The 23,648-nt window shown below is 39.9% G+C and overlaps 1 protein-coding gene across 15 annotated transcripts in view; it reads left to right on the top strand.

Annotated features, from left to right (window-relative positions):
* LMO7 (LIM domain 7) overlaps positions 1–6,114 on the top strand; it is a 132,247-nt gene extending 126,133 nt beyond the window's left edge. For 5 of the 15 annotated variants that reach the window (XM_071431052.1, XM_071431049.1, XM_071431062.1 and 2 more), the window contains 2 exons: positions 2,975–3,077; positions 3,586–4,969. In XM_071431052.1, the coding sequence (XP_071287153.1) occupies positions 2,975–3,077; positions 3,586–3,741 (259 nt within the window). In that variant the 3' untranslated portion in view covers positions 3,742–4,969. Of the gene's footprint in view, positions 1–1,142; positions 1,252–2,974; positions 3,078–3,585; positions 4,971–5,374 lie in introns of those variants that run through there. The other 10 variants (XM_071431064.1, XM_071431065.1, XM_071431053.1 and 7 more) reach the window with 6 other exon arrangements.
* The last annotated feature ends 17,534 nt before the right edge of the window (positions 6,115–23,648 follow it).

Here is a 23,648-nt window from a genome sequence, read left to right as displayed (position 1 = left end):
TGACATCGGTTAAAAAAACAAAGGAATTTGAATAATCAATCTGCAGTCTCCGAGCTCTGTGTTGGTTACCAAAATGATTAGCAAAAGCCTGTTCCAGATGGCATTTCTGACATTTATTTTCCTTGGTTTGTTTTAACAAAAGATTCCTGAAACCCACGCTTTATGACCCTCATCTTGGTCTCTCCTCCTCACTTCCTGGCATGTGGTCAATATCATCTTGAGGAGCATTCAGGAATGCTCATAACCCATGACCCTGGAGAATTACAGAGTAGGATGTTGATTTTAATCTAGGAGGAGAAAGCAAGAATTGCAACATATTTGGAAACAAAAATGGAATTCAACTGTGGTAGGATAGATAACTCTGCTGTTTTATGTACTTAAAGCATTTTAAAAATACCTTGGGATAGTACTCCAGAGAATAATCCCACACAGAATTACATGTGTTATAAATAACAACAGTGATCACTACTTCACTAGCTCTTACACTCTCAGGCACTTAGTGATAAATTGACCCCATTTTTTTTTTAAGCTGATCTTTTATGTCCTTTATGGGGTAAGAAAATTACCTTCTTAACCATATTTGCTTATTTGTTCTCACTTCCATTTGCTAACACCCTGGTAGATCTATGGAAACTGACCTTCATATGGTTTACATTCAAAGAGTTAACATAATATTTTATGTCCAGGACTAGCCTTCTTTTATCTAACAAGGTGCAGATGGTGGAACTTGGAAGGGGTGCTTTTTAACTTAGCCTTCTGGATAGTTCCCCACAACTAAGAAGGCAGGAGCACAAAACCTTTGTTCTTACTCTCCAAACTTTACAGTACGCTTTTTATTTGTAGAAGCTATATTATACAATGAGATATGTGCCAAGAATGTCACAGAATTTCTTAGCTTGTTCCTATTTAAATTTGATGTGAATTATAACACTTCAGCTTTCCATGGCTTTTAGATCTACTCTAAATAATATTAATTTTCAGTTTACTTTACTTACTATTAGGCTGCTTTACTACCAAGCAGCCTAATAGTCCAGTTTTTACCCATGTGTTTTTTATTTTTAATCTCAAAAAGTATTTTATAACTCTTCTTTGTCTTTTAAACATTTTCAAGCTGGTTTTAAGGTTTTTCGTTCTATATTTAGGTCAGTCAGTGGGAAGAAAATCTGTTCATACTGTAATAACATTCTGGGCAAAGGAGCAGCCATGATCATTGAGTCTCTTGGTCTTTGTTATCATTTACATTGCTTTAAGGTGAGAGCTGGGAGTCACATCGTGAAGGAACAGGAACTAATCAGGAGCACGCATGGCTACTCAGTGTTATGCTCACAGGGGCTCTTACTAATCATCTGCTTTGCCTTCTACTCTTGATAGCCTGGTGCATGCATATTTCCATGAGGCAGTCCCACTTGCAGGCATTTAGCACTCGACTCTAGAAGTGTTTCTTAAATTCCAGAGCTAACAAGTAGGACTTTGAAAAGCAAGATGAGCACATGGACTGTGAGATCAAAGATTTCCTTCTTTGAATAGGTGGCAAAATATCAGAAAATGCTGAACCACTGCTCCCAGAGAAAGCAGCTCCTCTAAAAAAAAAAAAAATAGCCTGGACCCTGGCAATTAAATCATTTAAGATGACCCATCCTTTCTAAGCTAACCTTAGCAGACAGTGTTCATGTGGTGTTCTCCAAGTAAAGGCATGTTGGAAGAGTTCAAAGTGGCAGGATAAAACCCAGAAAAAAGCAAAAGGTGTCTTTAATGCTACTCAGCCCTAGTCACCAACTAAGTGTACTTGGCTCATGCCCAGCACTGAGACCTAGACCTACTAACATGATTTCCCATCAGCTTGGGGCATTTGCAGAGCTGAAAGAAAAATATTTGCCTGCAAAAATACAGCAAAGCAGTCCCATTCCCCTGCCCTTGGACTAGATGTGGAATTAGACTATAACTTGGAGATGCTGTTGGACCCTGCTTCTTCCCTGACTTCAAGAAAGAGATTTCTGTGTGTAGTTCAGAACACTTGTCTTCTGTGCCCAGCTCAAGTGCATCACCTGGAGTATTACTAGGGATTGACTCCAAGCTCTTCCTGGTTCTGCCTCCCTGAGCAGGAGAGACAGGACTAATCCATAGTGATCAATCACCAGTCCCTTTTCTGCAGGACATATATTCTGTGTGAGACCATCTACCTGTAGCTCATAACCTACATAAGAAAATGCCAAGTTTCTCTTTTTCAAATTCCTGAAAATAAATGAGCTGTTGAAAAGACTGCCATCCAAAAGATTCATTACTTGGTTAAGCAGGGAAACTATCTGTCCTTCATAAATTCAGTAAGGGGAGTATTATGTTTTGGATTACATTCCTTCCAGATGTGGTCCATATTCACAACAAGTACATGCTTAGCTACCATAGCTAGTGTTAGCATGGCAGTGATCAAGCCCCTTATGTGTTTATGCAAGAAAAATTAAATCCGCCCCATCTCTCCAAATCAGAACTTGTTTCGATGATGCAAATCCAGGAGATTGGGAGTGCCTGAGTATTTTCTGCTTTGAGTGCCAAGGGACTGAGGACACCAGCAGCATGTAGTGCCCCATGGAAATCTGCAAGTAGCACACCCAGGTGTTCTGTGCCAAAATTCCTGTTGCCATCTAGAGAAGAAATTTTTTTTGTGCCAAACCAGTTTTAGTTTTCAGAGAAAACTAAGTTCAAATTAGATTAAATGACCTAATCTCTAAAAACTGTCTGCTTTATGTTTGCTTACTTGGTGTAGCATTTCTGGTCTGCTATTCGTTGTCCAGTCGTCGCCCTAAAATACTTCCTCAGGGTTGGTTGCATTTTGATCTACTAATCATTGTACATTTGCTTCTAGTGATTGTGGGGTTATGGTTCAGGCTTTGTTGAGCTTAATCTGAGCTGCTTTTGAACAGCATTTTTGTTTCTTAGTATTTTGGAAGGAGTTGCTAATTATTCCTGTGTGATACAGTGTGTTGCCTGTGGATGCGACCTCGGTGGATCCCGCTCTGGAGCTGAAGTCAGGATCCGAAACAACAAACTCTTCTGCAACGACTGCTATATCAGATTTAAAAGTAAGGCAATCCAACTGCAGTGTGCATGACTGTAGCTCTTCTCTGTGCTGTGCAACCTCAAGTGTTTGTACAGCTGAGCCACTTGATAGCTTTCATGTTTAGCTTTAAATTAGCAAATAGGTTCAGCAAGGTTTGATTGCCAGTTTCTGTCTTTTTGTAGGGTAGTCATTCCTAACTTCTAACTCACTGGTAGCTGATTTTACCAGCTTGTTATTACGCAGTTTCAAGCAGACAGCATGGCATAGTCATCTTCCTTCCTTTATAGATCTAAAGAAAGTGGTGTCAAGGAGCTGTCAGGTGCTAAACAGGCTTGTCTTGAAAACAGAGAAGCCTTTTGAGAAAGTGTCTACATTTTCTTAAAAAGTAAGCTGAAATATGTATTTAATTCAGTCCTAATACATATCTGGAAAGCAATTAGTTTAGCTTGTGCAGGTGGCACAAATGCTGGTTTCTTTTTGTGATGCTATTATTATTGGAATTATAGGTCTGTAATTGGTTATTCGTTTAGGTACAAGTTCAGGAGGAATTGATTTACTTACAGATCTTAATTAAAAGGTGCAGTATAATTTTTTTCCTTCTTATGGTTTGCAGAATTCTGATTTACTGGAGCATGATGTTAAGGCTTTGTGTAGTGGTATTTAGGTCTTTTTTTCTGCTGTCATAGATGATGGTAGACAACTTCCTAATTTTGATAAGTGTCAGGAGTTTTATATGGGTCTTTTTTAATGTAGCAAATGTGGAATTCTATAGGATGATAAAAATCAGGGGAGGGAAATATTTTCTGAATTACTTCCTGGAAAAATGTCCGTGTTTCTTTATGAGCCTGGCACATTTTTCTCATGGTGGATTGGAAGGCACTGAAGGGAACAGGATATTCATGCTACAGTGCTTGAGCAGGAACTGGGCAGCTGCTGGCTGTGAGACCTAGCTCAGGGAAGGAGAAGCTCTGCATCTGATGCTGTTGCTGTTTGCAGGCTCTTTTTGACTTCCATGAGGAGAAGTCACAGAAATGATGATGTGGTACCCGAGCTAAAACCAGAAAGCGCAACACCCTGTGAGGGTAATAGCGCATTCACAGAGGCTGATGTGATCAGTGGAAGGAGGAAGAGAATCTCTCCCTTCCATCTGGAGTGATCCAGAGCACTGGGTCTGGAGAATGTATCTCCTTGTTGAAGACAAGACTACACTGAAGTGACTGTGTTCCTATTTGAAGCACCCAGATGTGTGAAAGATTCACTCTGGAGCTTGCTCACATTATTTTTTTTTCTGTCTTTTCTTTTGGGGGGAAATATTGCTGATGAGTTGGATAAGCAATTCTATTATGGATGAATTGCTATTTAGTCTCTCTTTGACATTACAGCCCATAAAGTCACAGCAGTGCCTTTCAGAAGCAGAGCTGATCTGTGAGGAAACGTTTGTATTCCCTTCCCTTCAGACTGCATCTACTTGGGCCAGTGGGCACCTCAAAATATAATTCTATGAGATACAAGTAAAATCAGGAGTTGTAACAACTTGTAGGTATAGAACACAGTATTCAAATTAGTGATTAGTCATTGAAATCAGCTATTTGAATAATACAAAACCCAGCTATGCAATTACTGCAGTGAAAATGTATTGGCAGCACAGCACTGCCCTGTGATGTGAATTCCTGTTTTTTTGCAGTTGGCATTTGACACATCAACCTGGCTAACTATTTGTTAGTTTGGAATGTGAGCATGTTGGCTAAAAGGTTTGATAAACCATAGGGTTATTAATATTCACTTTGTCATTTTGTCATTTTATGTGATATTTTTGCACATTTTTGTGTTAATTCTGTGGTTTAAACTTGGAACGTTGTAGTGAAACACCGCTGTATTGGCACATACCTGCAAAGGTATGCAGAGAGGATAAAAAAGTTCTTTATATTGTTACAGTAATTTAGCAAATTTTAATTTCATTATTGAAAGGTAAATTTAGAGAAACTATCACTCTATCTCTGTGATAATACTAAAAATAAATAAATTAAAAATAATTATTAAGAATTTGGTAAAGTGCATGTTCTGTGGAATATGACTTGGCCTGAAATACTTGCAGTGCTATAATTGGATTCAACTCAGATTTGTACTCTTCATAAAATTTGGATTGCTTGATTCAGAATGCATACATTAGGATGTTACCATTTTCAATGAGTCTTCGAAACTTTAAAATGTTTTTTGACTATTAAGTGACTATTTTAAACTTTAAACTGTTAATTGTTGACACAAAAGTTCTTCAGTAACTAGACTTTACTTACAGTTTCTTTTGTCTCTCCCTGACAGCTGGACAACCAACCTCCATGTGAAGTAAATGAAGATATGAAACCACTGTTGCAGATACAAGAAGAGGTGATTGCTGCTGATGTAGATCTATAAATATATATATTGTGTGTATGTGTGGTTTTTTTCTAAGAGTAACTCTTGCTTGTCTAGTCTTCATAGCAATACCTTGTATTCTTCATGTAACTATTTTTATTTATAAGAAAGTAATTGCAGTAAGGAAATAGCTGGGAAAAATGCTTTCACATTTTCAGCTTGGAGTACCGAGAGCACAAGAGAGAATAAGTATATTTTCAGTAATAACTTCAAAATATTTTTGAGGCTTATAATCAACTAGTTGACTTTCCAATGGTATATGAAGAGGGTATTTTGTTTCTAAGCTCTTGAAATGAGCATTAGAGAAATAGCTAATATAAATATATATTTGCAATTGCTGTCTTTATTTTTGACATATACTGAAAGTGAATTCTCTAGGTTAATATCAAGCTGCATTTAAATGCACACAAATGTGTTTGCTTTCCATATGCTGGTTTCTAAAATTATGTGCTTTTTTGAAACCTAAATACAAAGAATAATCTCAGAATTTGCTCAGTGGTGTTGGCATAATATTCTGTGGAATCCATTTAAGAGAGAGAGTTTTCCTGTTTGGAAATGCAACTATCACTCTTTCCTCTGCAAACTGAGTGGAGAATGGTTGTTGAATTACCATATATTTGTAAATAAAAAATCAAATGTTGCATTTATTAGAAGTTTTTGTCCTTTCTGTTCAGCTAAACATGTCTAAGGTAGTGTGTGGAAATACAAAATTGTTTGATTTTCATCTTGGGAAAAATATTTGTTCTGACAGGATTAAGTTGTTCACATAAATATATGCAAGAACAATAGTTCTTTCTTTTCTCTCTTCCTTTGTAGTCAATGTCAAAGTCTGTGTACAGGTTTTTCATCAAGCTCCTCATGCTCTTTCCCTTTAGTATTCAGTGGTGAGACTATATGCCCATCCCTGAAAAAAATTGAAAGATGTGGATGTTCCTCAAAATTACTCTGCTATTGCTAGAAATAACATGCCAAAAATATTTTTGGGTTAGGTTCTGCTCCTCTTGAAAACACAGCTGGAATGTGCTCTATGTCTCAGTGGTGGCTTCCCCAAATCCTTTCATGCCTGGTTATGTACCCTCCTCTGTCCATATCCTTGGAAGCAGTGAAAAAACAGAGGAAGTGGATCAGAGGAATTTGGGGGAGTGTTTTGTGGGTAAAACTGAGGAAGAGGAAGCTGGCAGGTGTAGGAGAGCTCTTGAGTGTGAGCTTGTATATGGCACCATGGAGAGCTGCAGTGAGGCTGCAAAGCAGCTTAGGGTGCTCCTTGCTCTCAGGGGATTTGGTGGGGGGACAGTTTGTAGGAGATCTCACAGATTGGGAAGACAGATTGTGGCTGTGATAGCTGGGGGCAGCAAGGGGAGATTGTGCTGTTTTGGCATAGTGGGAGAACTTCACCTGTGCTCCTCTAGTTTCTCCTGCTTGTAACTGAATGCTGCTTGCTGAATTACAAAGTGCCAAACATTATTTTTACTTTTTGCTTTAAAAATTATCATAAAAATCTGAAATGTCTCATTGTCCAAACTTGACTCTGCTTTTTGATATTCAGTTAAAGACTGGTAAAGTGTTTAAATTGGTTTTTACTGTTGTGGTAAGTAATGACATGATAGACCACAGATGACAGCACTGCAATGTGAAGACCCTGCTCATCAAGTACAGGCTATAGTCACACTGCCTGCTCATACAGCTCTCTGGAGTCCTCTCTGCTGCTTGTGGAAGAAGTTTGCTTCCCTGAAAGATATTCAGAATCTCTGATTTAGGTACTGTGCAGATCTGGCTTTCTCTTAAGGCACATACCTTGGATGAATATGGTGTGATGGCCCTCTGCATTGTAGTTTTCAGACTTCATTTATTGTAGACAGCATCTACAATAATGAACCAATGAACCACTGTCCTCCTGGCCCCCAAATTCCAGATACCTACAGTCTCCACTACCAGCCCTGAAATACACTGAGAGATGCTTTTTTTTTTGGTCACAAGTCAAAGTTTCTCAACCTCTAATGAATTTATCTTAGCCTGACCGTGACTCCCCCTCTCCCAGCACTGTGTTGTGCAGCAAAACTGAGAGAAAATTTAGGGATGGTGATGCTGTTTTTTGCATTTTTCTTTTGAGCCCAGTCATGTTTCCCTGTCCATGGGAATCATTTGGGCATGGAAATTGGCTGGTGGTGAACAATGGAAGGAAAGAAAATTCAGCAGCCTGTGGTCTGCAGTGCTGCCTGACTCATGTCCCACAGCCTGCAGTGGAATGCTCTGAGCCTGGCTGGCTTCTCCTACATGGTGTCAAGTACTTCCATGCGGGTTCCAATTTCATTTTCCCACAAAATGTCTGCAACAAGGCTGGGTTATTTCATTAGCTTGCTTGTGCACAGATGGGTGGGATTTCAAATTTAGTGGGCCGCAAAGATCTGAAATTGAAACTCTTGAAAAGTTGAAGCTGAGTTTCCACCCATGATAAAATCCTGGTTTAAACAAGGCTCCTTCAAATCTGCATTCGTTAATTCACATTGGCAAATGTGAGTAACAAAAATTCCTTTGTCCCCTCCTTCCCTTGGAGGGGAACAGACAGAGGAACCCACCTAATGAATGTTGTCTGTTTTGATCCTTGCTGAAGTATTTGGAGCATGTTTGGTTCTCAAGTTCAGCAAACCTGGTTATTGACACAAGATGGCAGTGTGGAAGTGCACCTTGCACATTAAAAAGCCCTTTCCATGATTGTAATCTTGTATATAGGGGTTTTGCTAAATGATGCTAAAGTTATGATGTAAGAGAACTTTGTCTTATTCTTGGCCCTTTCTGCCCACCTGGCATCATGGAAATGTAATGTACAACTGAATCTGAGAAATCTTCTTGGGTTCTTTTTGTTTGCTTTCTTTTCTGTGTTTCATTAATTAGCTGCTTCTTAAAGCACTACAAGGTAGGGATAGTGGTAAAGAGAACAATTCCAGTGGAGAAAACTTAGCTAGGTGATTTCTAGTGGAGGTTTTTGCTGTATTTTGTTGGATTCTTTTTTAAGGTAGCATTCAAGGAAGAAGAATCAATTGCTCTCCCTCAGTTCATCAGCTGCAGAATTGCTGTTTAAAGTTACAGCCTTCAAATGCATGGGTGTACAGGAGAGCTGGAACTCAGCACTGCTGCTAAACTCTGAGTACATTTAGTCCAGTGTGCTCTGTTCAATATTCCCAGGTGCAGGGTGCTGCTTGGGGTGTTGTTGTTTGGGACAGCTACCCAGGGCTGGTCTGGATATGGTGCAAGCCTGGGAGATTCTCATGCAGCTGCCAGGGCAGGTTTTGCAGCATGCTGTAGTACTGTTGAGAGGGCAGCAGAGATGTGTGAGCAAACAACTGAATGCACATCAGCTCCTTACAGCCAGGGGTGCAAAGGTGTGATTCCATGGGCTGGTGAGAACATGTCCTGTGTTAGGGGAGGTGCTTGGATGTCTGAGCTTCACTGACATCAACAGACATGCAGACTGTGGCTCACATGTAGACACCTGCATTATTGTACACCTGTTTACTTAATGCTTATTTGGCTTTAAAAAAATTCCAGAATTATCTGAGAACTCCTGAAATCTCCCCTCTCTTTAGGCTTGCAGGCTGTCAGCTAACTAACTGCAGTGTATGTCTGAATGCAGCTTTGGAAGTGAGTGCTCTATGGGTAACAGCTCTGTGTCTGGTCAAGGTTTAAATAGAGTGGCACTTCAAAAATATAAATGTTATGTCTAATACATAAGAACAAATCAGGCATCTTGGAGTACAATTCAAGATACTGGATATGTTCTTAGTTTTTATGAGAGTTTCTTTTAGAGTTTTTAGAACAGGAGAATTGTCACAAATTTCAACGTGAATTACCTATGAGTTCACCTGTTCAGGCAAGCTGTCACACCACAGGCAATGCTGATCAGTGGCAGGATTTATGCAGCAAAGCCCATTTTTAGAACCTGATGTCTGAATTTGGAGTTCGCACTGACACCAGAAATGGTCAGAGCCAGTCTCGTTATTTTCAGTAAAATACTTTTCAGGTGAATCCCAAGGGAGAGTTCAAGTGATAAGTTCAACACTTCCCTTAGGTAAAAGCTGTTGTTGCATGGCCCAACCTTGTCACTTATGGAGGGGGAAAGTGTTTGAAATCTGACAATGTGAGCTCAGTGTGAAAAGTGGTATGCTTGCAGCAGTGTTTTAAATTCCAACCAATCATTTGTAATGGATTAGCAAAACCTGTGCCATGGCTGTAATGGAAGGCTTATTAGCAGCAGGCATAATTACACAAAGAGCAGCTTCATGCTGGAAGCACTTTAGCATTTTCATTTTAGCTCTCCATGCTTCTTGGTAGCTAGGGGCACCAACATAAAACAACATATGAGGATGATGTAAAGTGCTTCCTCTCAAAGGGATGTACTAGGGTGAGCAGTGGGGTATCAGTTTATTAAAAATGCAGATTTTTTTTAATTGGTTCTACCAACTTGAAACAAACTTGCCAGTTAAGTACCTGCTGTAGGCAGCAAACACTCCAGAGACCTGCCTTACTGTGCGCAGGGAATTACTGGGTTCTCCTTAACAGTTGGTATTGTATAAAGAGCCAAAACACTTATTCAAAATCATGTACAAGTCTGTATGTACTTACAGTTTCTCTTTATTGTTTGCAATAGATAAAGAAAAAGCTCAGGCCATCAAATGGGTAGCTCATGAGCACAACCCTGTGAGAGCAGGCCTGTGTTTGGCACAGTGTGCCCTCCTAAATGGCCTTCTGCAGGTACCTGGGCCAGAGCGAGTGTTTCTGATTCCCTGAACTGGAATTTGCTCCTGTCCTCAGGCACTTAACCAGATCTGCCATTTATTGCTGCTTCAACTGCATGTGGCCCTTCTGTGCTGGAAATTCACAGATTTCAGGGTCAGACGAGGCTACTGAAATATTTGGTCTGCCTGTATCACTACAAAGATCAGAATATCTCATCCAACAATTTCCATATTGAACACAACACTGAACACTGTTCACTGTGTGAACAGTGGTGTTCCTTGCTGGAAAGAAGCTCTGTGTAGATCTGAAGTATGCAAATGATGAAAAGTGTCAACATAAATTGTTCCAGTGGTTAATTAGCACTCTTAAAAATGTTAATTTTATTTTTATTTAACTTAATGAGATTTCTAGCTTATGATTTAAACTTCTAGAGCTAGATTAATTCTCTTTGTTCTTTCTTAGATTGTACATATGTCCTTTTTTGAGTTTTGTTGGGGTTTTGTTTTGTTTTGTTTTTTTTTCTCATACCTGTACATAAAGCCTTATTGCTCACATTAAACACAAAATGCAAGATTACTCCATGGGTGGACATTTTGGATTGAAAGACGTTCTCTCAGTGAACTGCAACCAAAACTTTCCCAGGAGAATTTTTATAACACAGGAGAAATAATCCTGAAGAGCGTTAAAAAAATCTGAGGCTGTATAAGGACTTATCTGCATAAGGCAAATATTCAAATAAGAGCTAATGTCAATAATGGAATTTTGCTGCATAGCTTTTCTGGCATAATTACTAAGGTTTTGATTTGCCTTTATTGGAATGACCATGCCCAAAGTCCTGTGTGGTTTGGTAAATTTTCCTGTCTTGGGGAAGCACCTGTAAGAGATTTCCATGCTGATGTGTCTTGACAGGCAAGGGGACAAGATGACATTCCATTTCTATTTCTCAGCATGAAGTGTCAGTTGCAAAAAATACAATTAGTGCCTGCTATGTTTGGCAGATATTGATGTGAGAGCTTCAGCTTGTAGCCTTTCATCAAACTCTAACTCTGCAAAGATAACAACTGCTGTCTCTTGATGCCCATGTAAACAAGATTCCTGCAGAGAAACACTAGTTATACTTTCATGTGATACTTGAAATAAAATTAGTTCCTGCCAAGGTAACTGTCATGTCTATGAGATATATATGTGCTGCTCACTGTTAAAGCTAGGGGCTCTACCAGCGTACTCCTGTCTGCATACATCAGAGGAAAATCCCAAGACAGTTTAGGAGAAGCCCCACTGCAATGGAAGAAGTTGGTAAACGAGCAGCTTCAGCCAGGCACAGCTCCTGTGTGAATAAGCCACAGCCATGGAGCACAGTGCACTGCAGAGTGCCAGTCACAAGTTGTGCTGTTCACAATACTCTGTGTAAAATGCATATTACTAATGTGCATGTGTTCCTATCAACAATTTCCATGCATACAAGTACTTCTGTGTCTCAGCAAGTAAAAAAAAAAGTGACAGATCACTTCTTTGCTCTTTGCTATTGAAATAATTGGATGGTTTTGACATTTTACTGGTGGAGTAAAAGTGTTCTTTGGAGTATTCTGTTGCCTGTGATAGTTCATGGCATGTCTAGCACCTGCTAAACTCAGTATTTTGTGTTCCCCTCCCTCAGTCAACTCAGCCATAAAGGAGAGGTAATTCTGAACTAGGGGTTGCCTCTGTTAATGTACAAATATATCTAGTTTGTTCAGACCTTCTGTGTTACACCAACCACCTGGTTTCACCACCACCTCACTCTCTCTAGTTCATCTGCTTCTTCTAGTGATGTTGTGCTAAATGGAAAAAAAAAAGTGGGCTTATAAATGCCAGTTTGGTACTGAAAATATGCGTAGATGGTAAAAAGGGAGTTTAGCTTTATTAGCTTTATTTATTAGCCGTTTTTGGTTACTCACTATAGCACGTCGTAGCTACATAGTGTTACCACCTAGCATATTTCTGGTATCATATACACCAAATGTCCTCTTAAATCCTATTTCTCTGTAACAGCTTTGACTTGAAGCCAAGAAAGCGGCCTATTCAGAAAAACTGTTTATATAATCTTTTAATCCTCATGTTTTTGCCAGATCATGAGTTGTTCATAAATCTGGATTGTGTAGAAAATGCCAGCTGAAGGTGCTGACTTTGTTAAGCTTGTAAAACCAAAGTATCCCTTCACCTAGCACTAGAGAGCATTTGAATTATTCCCTTCAGTTTATCAAGGTCTCTGAAATATGTCCATAAAAGTATCAAGAGATGTAGAATACCAGAAGATAAAGGGCTAATGTGTTTGTCTCAAACAGCAGTAGCTGATGGCTGTGGAGCCAACCACGGATCATTAGTAATAACCTGCTGTGAGAAAGAACAAAATGTGGCTGGAGAAGACGCCCACGCAGAGGTAGTGCAGTACTTTCTAGGATAAAATCCTTGTCTTTGTTCCTGAAGATAAGCAGAACACAGTAGAGTGCAAGTGCAGGAAGAACAAGCTGGCATGGACTGTAGGGAGGGATGAAGATCACCAAAGAACCCTGAAGCCCTTTGGCCCATTTCCAGAGGAAAGGGCTATGCATAATAAGAAATTTACATAGAAAGTGAGAAATCTATCTTCAGGGCAGGGAAATCTATGAGAAGGTACCCCCACCAAACCCAGGCAGCATCCCCAGGACCCTGGGCATCCCATCAGCTGGACTCACACTGAAACCAAGACTGGTTCTCTCTTCTTTCTTTCCTATCTCTTCCTTATCTTACACCTCTATCCAAAACCCACTGCCATATGCTTATATTTAATAGATCAGAGACTAAGATACCATTTTCCATGCCAAGTGTATAATTTACTAATAAAACTTCAAGTTTTTGCAGATGCTCTGATTTTTGCAAACTTTTGATTTTAGTCATTCTTTTTGACCATGGGCATCTAGGAATCTTGGGTTTTCCATTCCCCACAAGGCTGGGACATCACAATAGACAAGGGCAAAAATGCTCTTTGGTCATCCCTGAAGAAGCAGATATTTATACTCATTGGTTTTTGCAATCAAAGTAATATTTTTTCTCTTCATCGGTTCTGCTTGACTGGGTTTTTTTCCATTATAACAATGGTTACACTATTCAGCAAGGTGCATTTATCTTCTGATCAGGCTCAATGCTGAGGCAGCAAAACAGGTGTGTTTGTAATCCTGTTCCCTTGCATGTAGATTGACTGCAGCTCTGATTCCCACAGGGCCTCGCTGGTTTTATGCAGAGCACTGAATGACCATGAGCCTGGGAGTCGGCTGCTCCCTCTTACCTCCCATGGTGGAACAGGCTCTTTGCAACACCACTGCTGTTCCCCAGCGTGGGAAAAAGCCTCCCCGTGCAGCCCACGGGTGTGTTCTGCTGTTCAGTAAACTCCAGCAGCGTGTGTGAAAGGAGAGCCTGCTCTGCTGGAGATTTATTTCACGGCTGTCCAGATAGAGCAGGAGTATGACTGAGATCAGCAAGGCCCATTAGTGAGGCTGTGAAGGGGTAATCTTGGCTGAGCTGGATACAATAAAGATTCTACTGCTGCAGAGCACTAGAAAGATTAGCAGAACTGTGCTGGTTTGCCTCAGCTGGGAATGGTGTGCATGTAAATTACAGCTACCTTGGCATTCTGGTCTATAGGTTTTTGTATGGGTGCTGAAGAGGTCTTGTACAGGTATCACCAGAGGTTTTTCTGGAAGCTTGAGAGATAAGCTGGAGATTCAAGAGAATGATGAAAACAATGTGCTGTAATGCTGAGAAGATGTTCAGTGCTGGAGTATTTTTTTGGACTAGAAATTTTCTTTGTGATGTTCCTGAAGCCTCTGATTTCAAACTAAGTAAATGGTAGTTTTTATAAACCTGGTGGGGTTTTTTTCTCTTCTTAAAAAAAAAAAAAAAAAGGAGACCAGAAGAAATAGTTTAAAAAAAATTAACTTCTTTTACTTCAGCTAATAAAGTGAGAAGTGTCTTTGACCGACCCTGACATTAGCTCACTTGGTTAGAGTCCAGTGCTAACAATGTCAAGGTTTGGGTTCAACCCCTGTATGAGCCATGCACTTAGGAGTTGGACTTAAAGATCCTTGTGGTCCCTTAATCACAGAATATATTCTGAGATAGATGATTACTTCACCAAAAGATATTCTGAGGTTGAAATCTTTCTTAAAGTATAAAATTGAATTTCAAGCTATCAGCTGGTCCTGGACTCTTGAGTGATAGGTTTGCGATCCCACACAACTTTTAAAAAGAGGCTGTGAGTAGTATTTTCCAATTTTTCTAGTTGGATGTTTGTAAAATGGATCCGTGCAGCTCTACTGATTAATTATTTTCCACATGAGGACTTAAGTTTTAATTTTCCACACATATCTGTAGCACCCATGAGCTTCAGTGTTCAGCCTACCAACCTGTGAGCAGAATCCTTAAAAGGGTGATACATGTTTCAGTTTTGGTTTAGATCTAAGTTTGACCAAAATCTGAACTTTTTTGTCCTCAGCACTCAGTTTGTCTGTGTGGAAGATACTCACTTCCACACAGATAGGGATGGGGAGGTTGCACTGCAATACATCATCTCCACCAGTCCTAAAAGGTTTAGTGAGTCAAACTTCCTTCCAGACTAATCCCTCTCTACTGAATTAAGTCAGATTAAAAGGAGTAGTGGTTTTTCTCTGCCCATGTACTAAGTCCTGAACCTCTGAGACATGTTTCAACACTTGGAATGGGTAGAAAGTGGCCTTCATCTGCAAGCTTTTCAAAACAAGACTTGGCAAATAACAGCCAGTGCAAATAAGTGCTGGACAAGTTGTGCTGTCGCAGTTCCTCTGGCACTGGAGTATGAACTTTCTTCATTCTGCCAGTATGGGATTGGCCCTGTGGGTTGCATTGGATACAATTTGATGTGTTTGCCTAGTTACCTTCTGACAGGAACAGCACCCTCCTGTGCATTTTCTTCACTGCTGGTTATGGCCAAGAGGTTGGACACACCCTGTACTGTGGCCATTGGTTTTATCTTCTCCACCCTCACATTCCCGCACTAATGTCAGATTTTTGTATTCCTGACAAATTAAATGGGAAGAAAACTGATGTTCAGCCTCTATCAGCCTTTCCCAGTAATTGATGGCAGTGTTTCCCTTGCCAAGCAGCAAGCCTTGGGCTTGTTGTGACCATGCTGGAGAGGGAAATGTGGCAGTCTCATTGCTTTCCTACACTCTGTCAGGTTGGCTCGGTGATTATTTACTGCCAGTCATGCTGCTGGCAGAAGAAGTGATACCTCTTTGGCAGCTAACCCACAAGTGACTTGATACTTATCACTTCTTTCTATCTGCCCAGCTTCAGCAATGTTTTACAGATTCAGACCAGGGTCAGGTCTCTTTTCTTTCTTCTGTGCTGAGGGGATCTCTTCCCCATTGATGTTATAATTAAGTCAAGTTGTAGGTTTTATAAATCGCTGGCTTTAAATGCAAAGAATTTTTGTATTTTCCTGATTTCCACTGGCTGTGTGGTCTTCCACCATGCAAAGGAAGTTATTTATTTGGAAGTTATTTATTTTCAGCAAAATCCACTTCTTCTGTCAGAGACTTCTAGGGGGCATTTAGAGTAATTTAGGGTAAAGAAAATACAAACATACACCTGTTTAAACTGAAAGTGGATAGATTTAGATAGATGTTCTTTATTGTGAGGGCAGTGATGCACTGGAACAGGTTACCCAGAGAAGCTGTGGATGCCCCATCCTTGGAAGTGTTCAAGGCCAATCACAATTACATGGATTTTCTCACTAAGCTTTGACCAGGCTTGATGCTGTGGCTGAGGTTCCCTTCCCTATACGTGCCCCTAATGTGAAAGATGTTGTGGCCTTGCCATGATCCTTTTGGCATGCATATTCTAGCCACAGTGTGCCTGAAGCTCTAGGCTCTCTTGCTGTCTCCAACCTAACTGGAACTCAAATGGCATCTTGTCACTGGGGCTGATGAGCCCAGAGCCCATAGCCCATGGGTGGTCCAAATTTGAAAGATATAGAAACAGCAAAGTTGTGGCCCTGCAAGAATGGCCTTGGCATGCCTGTTCCAGCCCTGGTGTTCCTGGAGCTGTAGGCTCTTTCATTCCCTCAGCCCTAAGCCTAGCCGTAACCCTAACCCTGATTCCAATGGCAGCTGGGCTCTGTGGCAGAGATCCTCCTTGCCATAGGTGGTACAGCTTAAAAACTGTGGAGTTGGCAGTGTTGGCACCCTGCCCTGATGGCCTTGCACTGCCTTTTAGAGTGCCAGTGTCCCAGGAGCTGTAGGCTCTGCTGAGCCTTGAGCAGAACCCCAAGGGCAGCTTGTGGCTGCTGCTGAGATCCCCATCACCATCACTGGCCTGGATTCAGTAAGTGTAGATTTTCTCCCAAGTTTCGTATTTAAGCTCTCTGTTTGGCTTTGCATTCCTTGTGGCATTTGAGGCAATGCCTCAGGCTTTGCAGACATGTAGAATGATTAAAGAGTTAGAAATGCTTTTTAATTAATTTTTAATATTTTTTAGTTTATGGGAGGAAGGGGAGAATAAATACAGAGAGGCAGTACTAAAAAGGTGAAATCCTCATTCTCCTCTCAGCTAGCTTCAGCTGTTGTTATGTTTTAGAATTTCAATTGCTACAGCCTTTCTAGTTCTGTTAAGAGCTGGCTTTGATACTCAGCTTTTTTCTTGCATGAGTTCTTCCAAACTTAGAGCAGTCTTTCTCCTGTGTGTCCTGGTCTGATCTGAAACTCAGAACTCGTGGCTAAGAAACCCCAGCCCAGAGGGGCTCACACAGTGTACTGGCCACTTCTGGAAATAGTTAATATTAAAATAATTTTACAAGACTGCATCAATAAACACAAACTGATACTTTTTTTTTTTTTTTTTGACATAGCATCACCTCTTCTTCACCCTCAAAAATCTTGTCAGCCAGCATGAGTCTTCCGTGTTCAGGTTAAATTCATTAAAACCATTTAGTGAAAGGTCATGCTCTTTTCCACAAATGCCATTTAAATATATTTAGTGAATGAGCTTAAAGGTTGTTCTTTAAAGCTGCAATCCTTAATCACTGTTTTATGCTGAGAAATGGTAGTGGAGTCAATGAACAGTTCAGTGTTATATTCACTTAAGTGAACATACCAGTTTCTTTTTATTTGCTACCAGTGTAATTGGAGTTTTGTTTTCCTTTTAGATTGGATTCACATAATCATCAATTGTATTTTCTTGCATACACTTAGAACACTAATAAAGGGAAGGGGAGCGAACCAAGTCTTCTAAATGATATTCAAAATGCAAGTTGTAGCTCTTATGTGGTTGCTATAATATACATAGATGCCATGTGAGGCTGTCCAACTGTCACATAATTTTTTGTTAATAATTCAAAATGCTCTGTGCATGTCTTAATATGATTGCTTTTTCTGAGGGATGAGGAAGTGGAGAGTTGCTCTTTAGTAGGACTAGAATTAACTTCCTTTTCTTGATGGTTTCTGAGGCACATTAGTTTGGCTACAGCTACTGGCATGAGTGGGGTCTGCAGCTCCTTTTAAGGGCATTTGTGCATGTTGCAGGTCTGAGGTTTGTCTGCTGTCATCACTCACAGGATTGACTGGATTGCCACTCTTGGAACTGGGACAGAGCTCTTCCCAGGCAGGATGCCTGGGGTTTTGCCTACATGTGGGATCCACTAGAAGAAAAAGGGAACTTTACAAGGCACATTCCCTGTCCCTAGCTGGGTTAAGGACTGCAGCAATTCTCTTTAGTTTCTGATATTTTCTGATCTATTTCTGTGGCATTTTGCATAAATACAGAATTTGGGTGTTGGATACCTATGCAATAGCTCTTTTTCACTTTTTTCACTTTTTCTATTCAGTTGAGACCTACTTCATTACATGAAGTAGGTCTCAACTGAATAGAATCAGTGAAAAAAACTCAACTATCAGTTTTGTCACAGCTGCTCCTCCCTATGGCAGTGTGCTGCCCTCTCTGTAATGCAGTTGACTTGAATTTTCTATGACCAGTCAGTCATAATTGCCCCTCATTACTTGAGGACACCTGACTACCCCTCCAAAATATGTATAATTGTGCTCAGATTTAATCTAATCTGTTTTCCAAGTCATTAGATACTTTACACCACCAAATTAATCTGAAAAGAAAAATTCTGTGACATCCAAGCATAGCCTCTTATTACAGTTCTTCCAGTCTTTCAGTTCATAGCACAGAAAGCCAATATGAGTTATTTTATCATATATGATGGTAAAATGCAGTATTTAGAGTTTTACTAAAGCACTATATCAAGCTTACATTCCCTCTGCCTGCTTTCTAATGGTCACTTCTATCTCTGTGTACATCAGATTTATTGTTTTCTTTTCAAAGTGTACTTAAGTGGCAAATTATATTGAGCTATAAGCCAGTGAAGTCTATATATGTGCATAAATATACTCTTTTATATTTTTCCTGTGCCATATTAATGAAAAATCTGGGTCAAATCATCAGCTTGCTTCCTGACATAGTTAAAAGTAGAGGGCAGTGACTGTTTCTTAATTTTAGGTATTTATCCTAATAATTCAAATTTAATTATTTGCTGTATTAGATATAATTGACAAGGAACATATATTAAAAATAAAAATACCTGTTCCTATATTTTATAATTGCTTATTAAATTGGGCTGTTAAAATAATGAAGACTTTTTTTAGTCAGTCTGTGAGATTCATTCTTCAAGTATTTGTCATAGAAATAATTGAAATGCTGTTTCCTAAAAAATTTACAGTTGCCAAATTGTTGCATGTGCATCACAAAGAGAGAAATTGGGACTTCAGTATTAAAAACAAGAAAGGTTTCCTGTTCCCTGTTGTCCCACATTAAAGGGCAGCAGCTTCTGCTTAAAATGAGCCTACTTTTTCTTTTCTTTATGCACAATTAGTGGATCTACTATAAAAACTGATGGATGGATTTGTCAAAAAGGATCTGCTCTTTCATTAATTTCAACTCAGACAGATTTTGGAAGGACACTTGATGATTTTCCAAAAGCTTCTTTTTCTTTAACAGTTTGATGTGAAACAGGAAATCAGCCCAAACGCTTCTATGCTCTTTTATGAGTAGCATATTAAGCCATCTATGAGCTTTTTGTCAAATTTTGCAATTTTATGTATGAATCCCTGAATTTCAATTTTTAGCTTTTCTATTATTTGATGATGCATCTGATGTTCACTGAGATTCCTTTGTATTTCTTTGGAAGCAGCTGACCTACTCTTCCCTCTTCATCCTGACAGCTGTTGTAAAAACAACTCTATTGGGCAATAGGATGCATTTTAAAAATTCTGCTGGTTGACTTTCAGGCAAAGTAAACATCTCTGCCACCCAAGTTTATCACAGAGCATCTCACTAAGTCTTGTGGAGGAGTTGCACCTGTGGAAAGAACAGAGGATTTGTTTACAATGTGTAACCACCATGCAGATAATGTATGGATTTGTGCCCTCAGATGTTACCAGGCTTTCTTTTATCCTGCAGCTGTACTTAGGAAAAGATAACAATCATGCTTAGGTATGGACTCCTCCTGTAAATGGGAATAGTTCACCCGTGTCAAAAACTTCTTTGCTGTGAGGAGGACAGAGAAAGGGAACAGATGGCCCAGAGAGGTTATGGAGTCTCCTTCTGTGGAAATATTCAGAAGCAGTCTGGACACAGCCCTGAGTAAGGCAGTCTATTGGTCCCTCCTTGAGCAGGGAGTTGGGCTAGGCTGGCTGGATCTTCACTGGTCCTTTCTAATCTTACCCATTCTGTGATTCTGTGACCTCTCTGAAGGGCCTTTCTCAAAATACTCAGTGCTTAAATGGCTCAGTATTATACTCTGTGGAGTAGTAGAGGCTAAACCCACGTGGCAGTCTTTCTGAAGGAGAAATGCATGACTCCAGTGAAATATTTGGTGAGTAAAGAAAGAACGTTATCAAGTGTCTCTAGCCTGAATCTCCAGGTCAGCCTCTCTGCTGGCAGATGTCTGACAGCTGTTTGGAAAGTCTGTTGCTGAAGACACTCCAGCAATCAGATGTCAGTGGGTTGCAGCTGTTGTGCACAGGTTCAGGTGTGCTGTGCTGAATGGACACAGAAAATGGGAGTCACAGAGTTCTTGTGGATGTAGGAGGAAACCTCTTAGAGGGACCACAGTGGAGAAAACTGTAATTTCTTCATTACCAAGAAAGAAGAAGAAGAAAAAAAGCTGGTAGTTTGTTTGCTGCCTTCTGCCTTTTTTCTTTTTTTGACTAATTTATCCACTAAACACAACTGCATTTTCACAGCATTTTTCCACCTGCAGTGTAGGCCCACATGCATCTTTGCTGTGCAAATCCAGACATTTCTGGGTACAATACTACTGCCAACATCCCCTTGAAAAAGGTGGTTAACTGTGACAAAGAAAAGCTCTGCAAGCTCACAGTCATTTAGTTCAGCTAACCTCTGTCCCATGCACTTGGTGCTGCCTGGTTCTCTTCATATACAGGTGGGCTGCAGCAATAACTTGAAGAAGAATATCCTCTCATGACTGATATCCCCCCAAACAGTTCTCTGCTCACAAAGCCATTATCTTATTAGTAAGTAAACCACATCTTAGCTGATCACTCTCTTGATATGGTTTCGTGGTTTGTTGTGCAGAGTGATCCCAGAGTTTGATAATTCATTTGTTTTCTCTTTTCTTTTCAAAGGTTTTATTTAAAGTTTATTGCCATAAAGTTCTTTTTAGATCTTGCAAATAAGAAAAAAAAAATTTAGGGTGTGAAAATACGTCTCAGGATAGCCACAATAGAAAACATATTGTCTGAGAGAAAGGGTAGAGAAAATGTGTTGTAACTGCAAAAATTCTCTGTTGCTTATTTTGTTTTGAAAAAGTCTTGTTTTAGCTTTACCTCAAGTTGACACAAGCAAATCACTTCATGACATGTTCGTAAAAGGAGTGCAATTAAAGAGATGGTGAAACTTCCATTTATGGTGTTCAAAATCTGTGAAAAGAGTTTCCCTCTTTTCCTGTGTAGGGCAAAAAGAAAGGGAAAGGAAAAAAAAAAAACAAATCAAGAGTTTATAGAAGGGTCATAATTGCTGCTTGTGCTGAATATGTGTGCAATTCTGTCTAAATATTGGGCTGCTTATGGCATTAGTTTAGGGATCTCTAACTTACATGGTGAAAAGCACCTACCTTATCCTTCATCCTCCTCCATTTCCATGCCATTTGGTCAGTGTCTCCTTGCTGCCCCCACCTCTGTCTATGTGTTAAGGACTGTGACATGCAAAGCTCCTTTTTGGCATTACTGAGGAAAGGTGTGCATGTGTGGGTGAAAACAGGAGAGACAGCTTAAAGTCAGACCCAGTGATGTAGTCTTGAGGAAAACCTAGACAGAATTCCTCTGGGTGAAGAAAGAGGGCTGGATCTGTAAGCAGAGAAATGCCACATGTTTTTTTTAGTCTGAAACAAAACCAAAACCAACAGAAAAGTACTAATTTTTTTAAGCAATTTTCCAAAGGACTTTCAGTGAAACTACAGACAGGAGCATTTTGGGTCTACACTGGTGGTCAAAGAATGTGGAGAGACAAATGCTGGAAGGTTTTGTCTCAGAGGTGTGGTAAGAGGGAACCCACAGAGTCCTACCAACCCTTGAATTTTCTTTATCCAACACAAGCACTGTGATCACAGAGCCACTGAATATTCATGGCAGTTGCAATTTTTTTAGAGGTCGTGGCACTATTCTCCCTTAGAAAGGAACAACTACTGAGAAAACAAACTTTCCCATAATTGAGAATTGTTGTCTGATGAGCCAGGCTGCTGCTTATTGCTGTCTGACTCCTGTTGTATCCAGGGAAACTGCCTTTTCTCTTCTTTGCTAGTACATAGCAAGGCAGTATAGTGATACTGGATGTTGACACTAATTTCTCCTTAGTGATTGTGACTCCACTTTAAATTTTACCTGCCAGCCTACAAGAGGATTATTTTTCTCTATTTCTCCTTCTTTGTGTCTTTTTCTGTTTGCTTTCTGATTTGTATGTATTTTTCTTATTGAATCCATGGTTGGGTATGGTAGATGTCCTTGCCTTTTCCTATAGAAAAATCCAGAAAATCCTGGATAAACTATGAGGATTTACAAAGGTAAATCTGGGCAATGCTTAGCAGACAAAACCAAGCAAACAGCATTTATGCTGATGCCATTTCTTTTGACGTGGCTCTTACTCTTTCTCTGTGACATCAGTGCACCAACAAACATAATTTTTGCTTCAGAATGTGTTCAAAATAAATATTTTTACTGGGGGAAGTGTTCTACTTTCAATTCACACATCCTCTAGAATCAGTGAAATAGGAGTTGCTCCCCATTGACTTGGGAAATACCTTTGAAATCTGTTTTTTAATGCTTTACTGTGAGTAGCAGGTTTCTTTGATTGTACTGTTTCTTTCTGTCAGGCTTTTGTTGGCCAACATCTGCTTAACATGGCAGAGATGTGGAAATCTCAAAACAGACACTTTCCTGGGGATTCTATGAAAATGCCAAGTGGATGGGAAGGGCCCAAATCCGTGCCTGAGCTGAAAGCTTTAGATGAATTGAGATGGATCCAGGCTCAGCTGCCACATGCCTGGACTGACTTGTGTTAACTGTGTGCATCTCAACCACCTCGGTCTCTTTATGGAGATGTTGCAGGGCTGGTGGGCCCGTGGAGGTGGGACACTGGAGAGGTTTTGGGGGTTGAAGGGCAGCCAGCAGTGGCACCCTTCTGCTGCTTATGGAAACTGTCATTTTTTAACAGACATGGAAATAGTTTTGCAGTGTATTGTAAAGTCTTGTCACATTGTTAATGCTTTGCTGCCCATTTTTTAGGGGTTTTTTTCTCCCCCATTGTTTTCCCCTGCCTTACACCCCAGTTCTTGTTTAAACCTGCAAACATTGTTTCTCCCTTCTTCACCTTAAACAGTCTTGAAGCCAGATGGGATAATGTGGAAAGCAAACTCCTTTCAAATAACCTGTGAAGGTGTGTCTGGAAAGTATCAGTGCCTATAGCTGGCTAGTGTCACTGCACAGCTGATGTCAAGCAGAGAGGACAGCAACTGTATTTTATCATGGATATGAATACTTATTTAGACAGGTGTTCCAAATTTTGAGGTGACATTAACCTGTTAAAAGTACCTATATATATGTGTAAAATGTATGTTAACAAAGAGGACACATGATCTATATCAACAGGGTCCAAAAGCAGGAAAAAAAAAAAAGAAAGGAAAATATATATAGGGGTTTTCTTAATGCCTATAAATAACTTTTTCTTATCTTCCTTACTAAAGTAACAAGCAGATGATTGTCATAAATACTAGCAATCAATAGTTGGGGCTCCAATTCTGTTGTTGCAATATATATATATATATCTTATACTGCTTGAACCAATCCTGGGAATCTGAGGCACCTGCATGGACATCATA

Source organism: Agelaius tricolor, unplaced genomic scaffold (genome assembly GCF_023055355.1).
Source record: "Agelaius tricolor isolate 1412-34295 unplaced genomic scaffold, bAgeTri1.0.p SCAF_7, whole genome shotgun sequence".
Lineage (NCBI taxonomy): Eukaryota > Metazoa > Chordata > Aves > Passeriformes > Icteridae > Agelaius > Agelaius tricolor.
The sequence above is the reverse complement of the archived record's forward strand: the minus strand, read 5'-3'. Positions and strand labels throughout refer to the sequence as shown.